Below are 13,506 nucleotides of genomic sequence, written 5' to 3'. Positions count from 1 at the left end.
AACACTCTAGGAGAAAACACCGTTCCGATCATTGAAAACCCTCGATTAACAAAACCACGCTACCCTCAACCAAATGACTTCTTCGCTCATCTGGATCGAGTGGACAATTCTCTTCTAGAATGCATCAACCTAGCCGAGAACACCATGAACGCCAAGGAGCATGACGCTCCCGAGGCAAAATTCAACCAAGACTTTGACAGCTTGACGAGTGGGCTCAACAACACCGACCCGCTCAACTCAGACTACATTCAGATCAACCCAGAATTCCTCGATCCGAATGATGATCGAGAATTCATTGATTACCTAAATAGTTTGGATAACCCAGACAATTTCGATGACCTGGATGATTGGTCTGACGATGTCGATCTATTCATGGAAAGATTATGCAATCCTCACATGATCGACAAACTCTAGTAGAAGTCAAAGGCCAAAAAGATGTGTGATAATTTCCAAACTGGCCTACACACCAGCAAGCACCCGAGGAGCACAACCCGCGACCTGCAACCCAGCGCGATCTCCATGCAACCAACCAAACTCTGCACGAGTTGGATGACATGGCTCCGGGCCAAGATGGGACTTCCTTTCCTGGAACCATACTACTACACTCCAACCATTTCTTTCGGACTACAAAACCTAGCCATCACTTTTTGGGAGGCTACCGAATCAAAGATCCTAACAAACTCAGAAAAGGATCTAGATTCCTTACTCCTGATCGGGCAAGGGAAGGCCTCCGGAGATCCTGTGGCCCCCACAACCGATCAAATCAAAATCGAGTCAGAGGAGGGGGACCCGAACCCCATCAACCCTACCCTGACTATAAAATCAACCCTTGAGGGTCGAACCGTGTATTGGTCTGATCCTCACGATCAAACTCTTGTAGAACTTCCCTTCTAAGAAGGACCATGATGAGGACATGACACCTTCAGATATGACCGTTGATTATAAGGTGAGCTCGTTCCTACTTTTGTATAGTGATTTTGTGTACAATTTACTTGGTTCCACATATACATGTCATTATTTACTTATAGGTACACATGTGTCTCAAAGTGCAAGTCTGTCAATGTACTCATCCATCTGGTGTGTGATTGAGTAGCTACATCGTCATCATGGGATCCTGGCTCAAGTTGGAGCATGCCCCAAGGAGATGGAGAACACCGTAAAAAACCCTTTGGACGTCCTCCACCTTGGCCACCTCCTTAGGAGGCAGCAATGGTGTCTAAGCCGAGTTGGAAGCCCAATTCATGTCAAGTTCGAGTCTGCCTTGAAGTCCAAGAGCGGCAAGCACTAAATTGGATACCCAGATTGCATACGGGCTCGGATTTCGACGTTCAAGATATGTATGGAAAACTAACGAGAAGACCTTTCCAATGGCACTGGTTTGAGGCCAAAATACATCTGGAATCGACAGTAATAGTCCGAACAATTTGACATCCAGAATCTGTGCCGGCGCTGTGATGCTGTCTTTTGGTCTTTGAGCCTTGTATTGTGTTGGAGCCCATTAGAGGTGCGTCCAGGGTTTCTTGCACAACCCTAAAGTCTTTATAAACAGCAGCTGCCACACCATTAGGGTTTGGGTTTTGCTTAGATTAATCTGTCAAGAACAGTTTTGCCGTCATCCGTTTGTGAGACCCCAACTTTGTGAGATTAATCATTCATCTGCAATTTGATTGTGTTCCTTATTGTTCTTGCTTGTGTTATTCGATTCGTAGGTAAGGATAAGTCTTCATGGCGAGGTCAACCAGGCATCGCATGGTTGATAACCAAGAGACAACGTGGTGCTTCAATTGCGGGCTCAGGTCTTGTTTATCAGTAGCCGGATCGCTTGTGTCGGGTTGTCAAAAATCGATAGTTATCCTCCTGACGGAAGATCGGGCACCCTCACATTCCCATCAAGTGGTAATCAGAGACTCAAGTATACCTTTTGGATTGCACTTCCACCATCCTTGATTTCGCCTTTATCCCATAGTCCACAATCAGCCCTAGTAATCGTTACCATTTGTTTTTCCCTGTCCCATAACCATCTCCTTTAGCCTTTTGCACAATTTAGTTTCAGAGACCATGGTGTTGAATTTGTGTCCTAGATTGAGTTTGGTTGCTGGTTTAGATTTGTTTCATCCATCAATTCATTGATCCATACATCCGCTGCTATCCAATCGATCAAACCCTAACCACAACCCTTCTTGAAATCCTGAATTTTAGGTCCTTGCATAAAACATTCATAACATTTGCATCCGGACTCGAAATTGGGCAAACTTTTTTTCATGGACATCTACATAAAATTTTCCATCCATTGGTAACTGATTTTTGTCAGTTTGACACAAATTAAAGTTTTGAAATTCGGTCAGGAAGATTCAGTTTTCAAGCAAACAAGTTCCAATCTGTTTTTCATATCATCTTCTTGGTTTTCTATAGACCAAAGCATACATCTTAATTGCTATAAAATTTTTGTGTTTCATTCTATTGTGCTCCTGGTTGAAGGAAAAATATTGCTGAAGGAAAAAAAGAGAGCAAAGAACCAAAAAAAGAAAGAAAGAGCAGGAGCACATAAAAGAGGACACATAACAAGATGAATTGTTTCGTTCCATTGCCATTATCCATGTTTCCTTCTTTTGTTCATTTCCTTTGCAATGATCTGATTTCATCCTATGGATAAGTTTAGGCTAGTAACTAGGCAAGTGCTTTGGACATTTATTCAACATTGCTATCTATTTCTGAATTGTGTGCCACATAAATATATATATTGTTGCCTTCCCAAGCTCCACATATCTCTTTGGTTTGTACAAGAATTTGAGATTTACAATCATCGTACCACTCTGTCAAGTTAAGAACCAGCCACTGGTTATCCATCCTATGCTTTACAGCGGTAAGAACCTTGTAAGAGGTTGGTAAGACGCTTCCTTTTGCTGTGTTGAGGGGCACCACTATCCACTTTCATAGTAGTTGATAGGGATAATTCTTTGTTGTCCTTTCTTCAATTACTAATCTTTTGCAGGACTACATGAGTAATATAGCACATAAAGTGCTCAATTCTCAAATGGAGAAAGCGGAGCAAAACCAGTTCAACAACTTGTTCCAAACATACTTTGTTGTGAAGGAGCGACGTTGTCATGTCATCATCGACGGCGAGAGTTGCAACAACCTTGCAAGCTTATAATTGGTCGAGAAGCTTGGCTTAACCACGAGAGTTGCAACCATGGTTTTTAAGGCGTCGCCTAGGCGTCCAGACGCTCGAGCAATCCTGGGCGTCCTGGACGCCTAGCTAAAATGCAGCAAGAGAGAGGGAGGGAGGGGAACCTGGGGAAGAATGGAGGGGGAAATAGCCCCGCCGCGTGCTCCGCCGCCAGCACGCACGTCCCGCTGCCGCGCGTCCAGCTGACGCCCGCGCAAGCATCCCGCGGCTGCGCGTCCCGCCGCCGCCCGCGTGTACTCCGCCCCGCCGCCTGCGTGTGCTCGGGCGCCTGCTCGGGGAGGATAGGGTTGGGCACAGGATTGGGGCAAGGGCACCATCCTTGCCTTCTCCGGCGGCAGCACTGCTGCTACAGAGGGAGGGAGGAAGGGGAGATGGAGGGGGGAGACGGAGGGAGGGAGACGAACGGTGGCAGCGGTGGTGCTCGTGAGTCACGGTAGCATATAGAAGTAGATAGGGTATGTATGGTGGGCTGACTTAGTGGGCTGGGCTAGTTGAATCCTTTCAGCCCAGTCCCTTTTCCTTCCTTTCTCCCCTTCCCCTTCTCCTTTTCTTTTTCTTTTTATTTTCTCTGGTTCCTGCTGCAATCGCTTACTTCCTTGATGGTATGGCGTCGCCTACCTCGCCTAGGCATCCGAAAGGAGTCTGGTTGCCTCGCCTTACCGCCTTAAAAACAATGGTTGCAACAACCTTGCAAGCTTATAATTGGTCGAGAAGCTTGGCTTAACCACAAGACCACACTTTCATCCATACTACATCCAATGGGTAAATTCTTATGATAAGATAAAGGTAACTAAAATTGCACACTTTGAATTTTCCCTTGGTTCTTATAAGGGTAGCGTAGATTTTGATATAGTAGCTCTGCAAGTATGTCAATTGTTGGTAGGAAAGCCTTAAATATCTGAAAATAATGTTGTCCACAATACTATTTCTAATAAATATTCTTTCAAAATACAATGGTAAAATAATTGCTTTTGTACCTATGACTACTGCTGAAATTTTAAGAGAAGATCTCATGAGAGCGGAGAGAAGAAAAAATGAGCCATTTAGGAGAGAATGAGCTATTTCAAACGTTGCAACACTTTCATCTAAACCTGAGTTGTTAAAAGATAATTTTGTCTTGCCTCTTATTGGAACTAACATCTTGCAGCATGTACATAAAGAAGAGGATAACAACGTGTATGTAACAAAAATAGAACATATCAACATTTCAGGTAATCAATGTATGTCTTGATGTGCTAAATTTGACCACCATTGATGCTAATAAAGCTACACTAGAACCATATATTGATTTTCCTTTGACAGATGATGAATGTTTTTATTGATCTTTCTGATAAAGAAGAGTTGTGTGATAGTGCTATGATTATTCCCATACCACAACATGTGAAGGAAACTGATTCTTGTGTTTTGGAACAAATTGCTTGTGCTGAAAATAAACAATTGTTTTCTATTGCCACTGAGAAAGATGAGCTGAAATTATTATGTTATTTAAATACTTTGGGTTATATTGAGTTTGATACTCTTTGTGCTCTTAGTAGTTTAGAAGAGAAATTTAAATGTGCTAAATTGCCTTGGTTCTCTAGATGTACATATTGCTTTATTGGCAAATATAATTGTAAAGGAGACTACATGGTACACCGAGTTTATATTTGTTCAAATCTGAATTCTCCTTTTGCTATGCAACAATATGATCAACTAGGGGGCTGCAATATCTATAATAATGTCATGTGGAGAATACCAAATTTTGTTTTCAAGAAACATGTTAAATTTCGAGGGGGGCATTATTGTCTACTACCTACAGTATGTCCTCTAACTAAAACCAAACCGAGGAGGGTTTGCTGTCAAGAAGGGGAGGATGATGAGAACATGACACCTTCGGATATGACCGTTGATTATAAGGTGAGCTCGTTCCTACGTATGTATAGTGATTTTTTGTACAATTTATTTGGTTCCACATGTACATGTCATTATTTGTTTGTAGGTACACATGTGTCTCAAAATGCAAGTCTATCAATGTACTCATCCATCCAGTGTGCGATTGAGGAGCTACATCGTCATCATGGGCGTCCAACCCAAGTTGGAAGCCCAATCCATGTCAAGTTCGAGTCTGCCTCGGAGTCCAGGAGCAGGAAGCACTAAATTGGACGCCCAGATTGCATACGGGCTTCGATTTGGATGTTCAAGATAGGTATGGATATCTAACGAGAAGACCTTTCCAATGGCTCTGGTTTGAGGCTCAAATACATCCGGAGTCGACGAGCTGCCCTCATACAGGAGCACTATGAGCGAGCTCTCCACAAGCGCTGCCCTTGGCATCCGAGCGGCAAGCACTCGGCCTTTGAATGCCGCAACCTTCGCAGTGCTCTGGGAGCACCACAGCTACCACCCAACCCTCCATGCAAGCAAGATGACACTCGCCAAGGCTGAAGGAGCTGCAGAGACAAGACCGTTCAAAAGAACATTACCCTATGTACTACTATAATAAGTTCGGTAGGCACACTTGTGCAAAGGATGCTAGGTAAAGAGTTTCGGCACTAGAAGTCTTGTATCAACAATCAGATTCTATATAATATAGTCTTCATTATTTACATTGGCTTCTCCGATCTCTTACACATACGTTGGAGCATCGATCCCACCTCGGCAACGTCTCCATGATACCGCCCTAGCAGGCGCACGGGCAGTCTCTGCATCGAGCCTTTGATCCCGGCGGGAAGCATCTCCGACTACTCCTTGTAGGGTCAGTACTTGGGCAGCTTTGCTCTCCTTGGGATGGTGTTCCCATCCTGGTAACATCTCCGTGATCCTATTCCGGCAGGTGCACAGTCAATTTCTGTTATCCCCGAGCCTTTGAACTCGACGGGAAGCATCTCTGACTACTCCTTGTCAGGCCAGTACTCGGGCAACATTGCTCTCCTTAGCGCACTGCCCCCATATGGAAGAATGCATTCCTCGACTACCCCTACCAGGTCAGTACTCGGGTCGCATTGTTATCCTTGGGAGTTGCTCCCACACGGCAAAAAAAGTTCCAGACCATTACATATGGATAAGCATTCGACTAGCCTGTAATCAGGTACAAGAAGTTCAAACCATGAGCAATGACTACTATGTCTATAAGATATCCACATTGCAGCACGATATGCGAATATGATAAGTCTACTCAGTCGAACTTGTTCAACCACAGTGTGTTACGAGTATGCAAGAGGATTCGACACCACATTATGAAAAAAATATTACATATATCAAGCAATAGCAAAAGTTTATACATCAAGGTCCTACATCAAGCTACTAGCCGATCTCCTGGACGACCTCTTCTTTGGAGATTCCGATCCCTCAACCATTTCGGAACTTGCTTGAACCATTCCAAGACGGACCTGGAATCTACATAACTAGGATGAGGGGGCTGCATCCTGTCGTTAACAACACGAGCCGCCTCCTCCAGGTTAAAGATCTATTGATCCCTCCTCTATCCCAAGATAGACGTGATGGTAAAACACCGACAGGGTACGATGGGTTCGATTTGGGTAAAAAGTGTTTTCGAAAGTTTTTGATGTTTATGGTACATAATAGTATAGATATAGATAAGTACATATACTGAGCAGGAAGCTTAAATGCACATATTGTTACATCCTATTTCAATGTAACGCACAGTATAGAACATGGCAGCAAACCAAAGATTAATACAGTATAGAACGTGCAGGACAACACCTTTGAGACTGGAGGTTTTTCTCAGGGAGTCCCTGGCCTTGGCCGTCGATTCTTGGAAGCGGAGGACGGCGGTATGCCAGGAAACAGGGGAGGAAGAAGATGGGGCGGGGGTGGCGGCGGCGGCGCTGTAATTAACGGTAACGGTAGTAACGGCGGCAACAGCGGTGGTATTATCGAGGACGGCGGTGGCTGTGGGACAAGCGGTGGCAGGATGGACGGCGGAGACGGCGTGGGGAAGATCGGTGGCACTAGAGACGGCGGCGCTGGCGTGATTGGGTTCGGCGGGATCGGCACGCCGCCGATGTTCGGCGGCTCCGGCACCAAGGGGATCGGAGGGAAGAAGATGCCCTTTCGGCCGCAGAGGTCCGGTGCACGGACGGGGAACACGCCGGCGGAGAAGACGCGAGCGCCGCCGCCGCCGCGCTTGGAGGCGATGGGACGGAGCCCGCTGGAGGTCGCTGTGGCGGCGCACGGCGGAGCGTTGTTTGACTGGTGCTGGAGGTGCACCGAGCAGGACGTGACGGACCGGAGCCGGCCGCTCGCCTCCTGCGCTAGGTGGACGTGGAACCTGCCGAGGCGGTCGGTGACGGCTTCCTTCCGGAAGATGGTGCGGCCGTTCCCGTCGTGGCAGCGGACTGCGACCAGGGTGCCTGGCGAATGAGAAGAGCGAACAGCGCGCAGTGTTAGAAACCGGCGGGCAGCCTAAATTATTATTTGAAACATACTTTATATATGAAGGCAAGTTTGCCCACCTGCAGGGATGGCGTTTGTGGCTTCTGAGCCGGAGTGCACGACAGAGCCGACGACGACGGCAGCTATCGGTGGTGGCCGTGCGTGCCTCCGGCCATGGTGGGCGGCGTGGTAGCAGTGGAAGAAGGAAGAGAGCAGCACCAAAGCAAGGAGCAAGCAAGAAGATTTCGTCATAGTATTAGTACCCATCTTCTCGTTGAATGGGGGAAACGCCTGCTTTGTCTCCGTCTGCGATGGTGTTTTTAAAGATGCGGATCGGAGGATCGAGGAGAGTCGTGAACTCGTGATGCGTGAAATGGTGGTGTGCTGGTGTGTGGCTTGCTAACATGTCAAGAGAGATTTTGAAAATATTCAACCGCCGAGTTAAGTTGTACGATCCACGCCTCTGATCTCGTCCCCAACAATCGTCGATGTCGATGGATAGCATCCAATACAATGTAGAGGCAGAACCTCAAAAAATGTAATGAATAAATCGCTGGCACTGCAGTAAGAGATGGTCTCACACGATTTTTGATACAATCAACGCTCTGCCATGATGAAAAGCCTACTACTGCATGTCTGCTTCGCTTCATTCCTAAATATAGGTTATTTAATTTTAACTTCTTTTAGGTTTATAACTTTTGCTATATATATACGCCTAAATATGCATTATATTTAGATGCAGAGTAAATAATAAAAAACTAGAACAGATAAAACGATCTATATTTTTTTTGGAACGGAGGAATTAATCATATTTTTCTACTCTCGCTCTCACCTCCGTTTCACTCGGCGACATAAACAGAGCTTTAGAGACGCTCCGGTTCAATGGAATAACTAATGGAGCTATGAAATTTCTATTTTCTCGCGCTATAATAGAAAGAAAGCTGCTATATAAGCCTGCCTGCCGTTTTTTTTTAAAAAAATAGCAAGCTAAGGACGAGTACATACATATACACGTGAATGGACGTCTAGTCGGAAGGGATGGAGATGTTTTGGGAGATTCTGCGCCATCGTCGTCGTTATCGTGGGGCGGAATGTATCCGTGTCATGTGTTATGCGGCGTGTATCGTTTTTCTTGGGCTTGGCGTCATGCATGGATGGGTTTTCGGCGTTTTTTGCCTTCACGAGCTGTTGTTAGGACGTATGTACTAGCACCTATAGCAATAGGCATGGGCAGCAAATCATTCAACGAGCCAATGCAACAATGGAGGATAATGTCTACTAGCTACTAGCTAGTCGATCGGCAGCAGCAGCGAATCACGAGCCAATGTTAAGGATAATGTTTGCTTGGTTTAGCTCATAGCACCGAATCTCTGGTTTCTCCGTCATCTTGGAAACAGGGAAGTAGGAAGGGTTCTAGAATGGCTCCAAATTAGCTCGCTGTGATATTAAACACATCCGATCTTGAGGAGATTATATTATAGACATTGTTATGAAAAAATTTGATTATTGATCAACTTCTATAATATTTAAATAGATTATTGATGTCATTATGATGTCATTAGCAGTTACAACTCTTGAAGGGGCCAACCGAAGGGGCAAGTCCCTTCGGGCTTCGGCACCCATTTTGCCCCTTTGGGCATGTATAAAAGCAAGTGGTCCTCCACTAATAAATACAATCAATCATTCACTTCAATCTCTCTCACTTTTACTCTACAACACATTATTATGCACTGGACTCAGCTACCGAGCGCCAGGCAGAAATAGAGGTCGAACGACCTCTCGCTCCTTGGTAAGCATGTACCCAACACACTTACGTTTCTTTACATTGGAGGATGGATTCCTCGTTCCTCCTCTCACCGCTTGCACCGGTCGTCGCCACTTCCAGAGGGGAGGAGGCCAATTCTTCGTCCTCCATGGCCGGCATCTCGCAGGATGCTGTCACCATCATGGTTGTCATTTCTACAATGCTCACGGCCGGCGCTTCACCAATGGACAGGGGCGTAGCCATGTGAGCTCTCGCCTTCGATGAGGGGTCGCTGCTCCATCTAAGAGCCAAGGCCAACGACCTGGACCCTCGAGGCTTGCCACAGCGGCTTCGAGCACCACCACCAGCGGCTCGTCCGAGTGCACGAAAAACAACAACGACGGATCCTCGCCGACGCTCACTAGGCTACAATTCCATCGGCGGCGCAACGCGCATGAGCAACCCATATGTTGTCGCCATCCACGGCGGCGCCCACACCTCCACCACTAGTGGTGATCGCCCTTGGCAGCGCTCACCTTCGCGACACCCTCGGTACCTATCAGTGTTTTTACCGCCAGCCTACCTAGGATACCCTAGGGTAAGAGATTGTTTGGGGACGAATCGCCGGATCTGGAACTTAAAGGTAAACGCAAGGACACAATTCACAAATTTGGACAGGTTCAAGCCTCCAGAATAGCGCAATACTATACGTCATGTGTGGTGGATTAGTATATTGCGCCCTACGTTGGTGTTGTGCTCTGTTGAGCTTATACCGATCTAGGTAACCCGCCCTCTTTTATATACTCCAGGTGGTAGGATACTAGTCGGTTACAAGGTAGAATTCCTAGGAGGATTACAAAGTAGAGTTCTAGTAGGATTACAGAGGAATCCTTGTAGAAGACATGTTTCTTGCTTCCTTGCGGACACACGTAGATCTATCTCTGACAAGGCCCCGAGCATTTCGTAGCCAAGTACTGCAGACATAGAGTACTTTTGAAGGCGTCTTCGAGTGCTTCTGGAGTCCTCCAAGTGCTCCATCGAGTGCTTCGAGTTCTTCTACTTCCTTAGTTGCATGAAGGCTATGAGGTGCTAAACTCCGAAATCTTCTTTTATATGGTACGCGAGGAACTCGCGCGAGGAACTCACGCTCCATCTCTACCCCTATAAACTCACCACTTCAAACTTCGCTACATCCACCAAACTTATCATGCTTTATTAGATGGAGTGTTCTCCTCTCACACCAATTAGTGTACACAACAAATCAACATTGCTATGCTAAAAAAAACAAATCAACATTGTTGAAATGTGCAGGCCCAGATTTCTTCTCACAACGTCTCTCCTTCTTCAATCAAATCCAAGGTTCCATGTTATTAGGATCACGCCACTCAACTCTTCAGCGCATGCACCCCCCCCCCCACCCCCAAAAAAAATTCCGTGCAGACGGCTGCAAACTGAGGCCTGTGCAGCCCCACCCTAGATCGATGACGCGTGGCAGATTGCAGAGCTGCAATCCGACGCTCGTGGCGAGAAAACGGTGCTGCGGCTCCGTGTGTGATTCGGCCGCCGCTTAGCTCCTAGCTCAACGACGCACTCGGCTCCAACTCCCCATTGAGTCATGCCCCTGCCGCAGTGCTGCTCGCTCAAAGCCCTAACTATCGGGCTACTCTCCATGACGTCAGCCATAGCCTCATTTGGTACTCCGTCCCCTCTCTCTGCAAGACGTCCGTCCAGATCTGCATGACCTCTCCATGTGAATGATACCTCCTGCTTTCCTCTCCCGTGCCGTCATGGTTGATCCATCACTCAATCAGTCCCTCAATTCCTCTACTACGTTGTGCTAGTAAAGAGGAGTCCGAGTATTGTTTAATTGCTCCGCAATCCTCCCATTCGTATTTTCCAATTAGATTGTGACGAGCTGAGAAGCAGTACCACAATGATAAAACTAAAACTGATGTTGATGACAGCAGCAAACGTTCTGTCAAAACTCCGGGACTAATTTTCATTTGGATAATTTCATCAAATTTTACATTGATCAAATTGTGAATCCATAAAAAAAACACGGTGTTGTCTGAACAATCAGCAGCTTTGTCAACAAATATATTATTCAACACCCCCCCGGCGCCGCCCAACTCCGGCGAGTAAAAGCCACCCAGGTTATTACTTCCTCACCACCACCATGTGACCCACAACATCAATGCAATTAAAAGTGCATAATGGCTTCTAATTTATAGTGTTGAATAGTATTCAACACGCTCCGTGATGAAAATCCCACTTCCGTAAAACCAAAGCATCAATTTTCTCCTAGAATCCCGCTTCCCTAAAATCAAGGTATTCATTTACTCCTATTGCATTAAATCTGAAGCAATAAAACTCTGCTAGCATTCGGTGTAAATACCTGAAACAAGACCATAAAAACTCCTAATATATAAAAACAGGCCTCCACTCTCTCTATCCACCGTTGATGGTTCATTATAATCCTCCCATTCTCTCTCTTCCCTGTTCTTTCTAAGTTGGCTGCACAGCAGGGTGAAATCAGGCGGCAGGGCCGGGGATGTCCCTTTACCCCTCGCATATCGGTAAGCCATTGTCGATCGGATCCCTCCCACATCACGAGCTCCATCCGTAGAGCAGATCTCAGGTGGCGATACAGCATGAGCTGTGTATCTCCTTCAGGCTACATAGTCGACCTCGTAGGTCACCTTCGTTGTCCTCCCGGCACTAACGCCCCAAGTGCCAGCGGCCCGACCTCATCACCGAGCCCCAGGTTAGCCTGATCCGTGTGGCTTTATCCCAAAATATCGCAGGTTTTGTGCTGATGCGAATGGTTTCGGATTTCTTTCCCAGGATTTATGCACAGGTGGTGCTGCATCATCCTATAGCTACAACTAGTCACTTTCAGTTTTATTGTGTTTGCTTGCTGCTAAATTTCTGATCCTGGTTTTCCCTGTTGTGTGCAGATGGTGAACCTTGCAAAGTCATAAAATTGCACCCTTTTTCAAAGCAGGATGCTCTTGCAGCTGATGTCGCGAGGGATCATCTCTACGTCCATATGCGGTATGGTGCACATGGCTCTCTTATCCAAATTTATCCCCCCCCCCCCCCTAGCCTGCAGCAAAGAGACGTATTAGTGCAACGTTTCCACAGACCGAACTATTGTTTTCTTGCATATATATTTTGAAAATGATTGGACCCAACATTTGTTGGTTGAAAAGCTTTACTTGCCCTGCAGTTTATTAAACGACTTGCAAAATTACGACATATTTTATACCAATATACTCCTATTTTATCCATGAACTAATTTCCCCTCGTTGTATGTGCAGATTGCATCAATGGAAACTAGGAAAGCTCGTGTAGGAGGGCTTATCTACCCTCTACTGCTACCGTGCACCGTACTGCTTGGGCTTCATCATCAATTTCCAACATTCCCAGCACAAAATGCACTTAAATTTAGTCTATTATAACAACATTTTGTGCTCACTCTAGGAAAAAGTGGGCAATTTCAATGTGTTTGTGTGATCAACTTGTACATCACTTCAATTTTGTTGAATCAAATTCTGTGAGACCAGCCAAGATTATTACGGTCAAGTCCTTGTAAAAATACTGCTCTAAGTTTTAAAAATTACTTGGACAAATACTCCCAAAGAATAAAGAAAATGCTTCCAAGGAATAATTGGCCAAATAGACAAGGAATAAAATTTAAGAGACTTGAGGAGTAACCTTGTATAACACAAATAATTTTTCATAATTCTATTTGCATACACAAACATCTACTCAAGTTTCAGTGACTAATTACTCCTTGCTCGGCAGTCAAAATATAAAGTCAAATTACTTTGCTTTATGCATAATTACTCCTTTGTTTGTATGGTAACTATTCCGAGCGTATCCCATAGTAAAAAGTACAAAATTTGAACCAATCACATGCAAATAAATTTCATTGATCAATGCATACGAATCCACCAAAATGGTAGCAACTCAATTAATGCACCCATATATATATTCCTCCCTAAAATCTCTCTCGTGTCAGCCGTATATTAAGTAAATAACAACCACCCTAAAATATCTCTCTTTGAAATTTTGAAGTTAATGGCAACAAAAAAAAACTTCCATGCATGCCAAAGAGATCCTACAGTCTAGCATGCGCCCGCATGCACGAAACTGATGCATACCGCTTCCAGCACCTACGGAAGATCAGGTGCCC

The 13,506-nt window shown here is 45.5% G+C and overlaps 1 protein-coding gene and 1 long non-coding RNA gene across 2 annotated transcripts; one reads left to right on the top strand and one right to left on the bottom strand.

The window, feature by feature from the left end:
• Positions 1 to 6,381: 6,381 nt before the first annotated feature.
• On the bottom strand, positions 6,382 to 8,000 carry LOC120691852 (proline-rich protein 36-like). The gene is made up of 2 exons (XM_039975050.1): positions 7,645 to 8,000; positions 6,382 to 7,542 (listed from the first exon to the last, which is right to left on the bottom strand). The coding sequence occupies exons 1-2, from the start codon at positions 7,829 to 7,831 to the stop codon at positions 6,914 to 6,916; spliced, it is 816 nt and encodes a 271-aa protein (XP_039830984.1). The 5' UTR covers positions 7,832 to 8,000; the 3' UTR covers positions 6,382 to 6,913.
• A 3,742-nt stretch (positions 8,001 to 11,742) lies between these two features.
• LOC120687535 lies at positions 11,743 to 12,886 on the top strand. Its single transcript, XR_005680776.1, has 3 exons — positions 11,743 to 12,165; positions 12,266 to 12,362; positions 12,629 to 12,886. It is a non-coding gene; the product is annotated as an uncharacterized LOC120687535 (long non-coding RNA).
• Positions 12,887 to 13,506: the final 620 nt, after the last annotated feature.

The sequence above is a fragment of the Panicum virgatum genome, chromosome 9N, assembly GCF_016808335.1.
Source record: "Panicum virgatum strain AP13 chromosome 9N, P.virgatum_v5, whole genome shotgun sequence".
Lineage (NCBI taxonomy): Eukaryota > Viridiplantae > Streptophyta > Magnoliopsida > Poales > Poaceae > Panicum > Panicum virgatum.
The sequence above is the reverse complement of the archived record's forward strand: the minus strand, read 5'-3'. Positions and strand labels throughout refer to the sequence as shown.

Excerpts from the sequence above, each read along its gene's own strand:
- LOC120691852 (XM_039975050.1), bottom strand. The coding sequence starts at position 7,831 with ATGGGTACTAATACTATGACGAAATCTTCTTGCTTGCTCCTTGCTTTG. Across the intron at positions 7,543-7,644 it reads CACAAACGCCATCCCTGCAG|GCACCCTGGTCGCAGTCCGC; the intron begins GTGGGCAAACTT and ends CTCATTCGCCAG.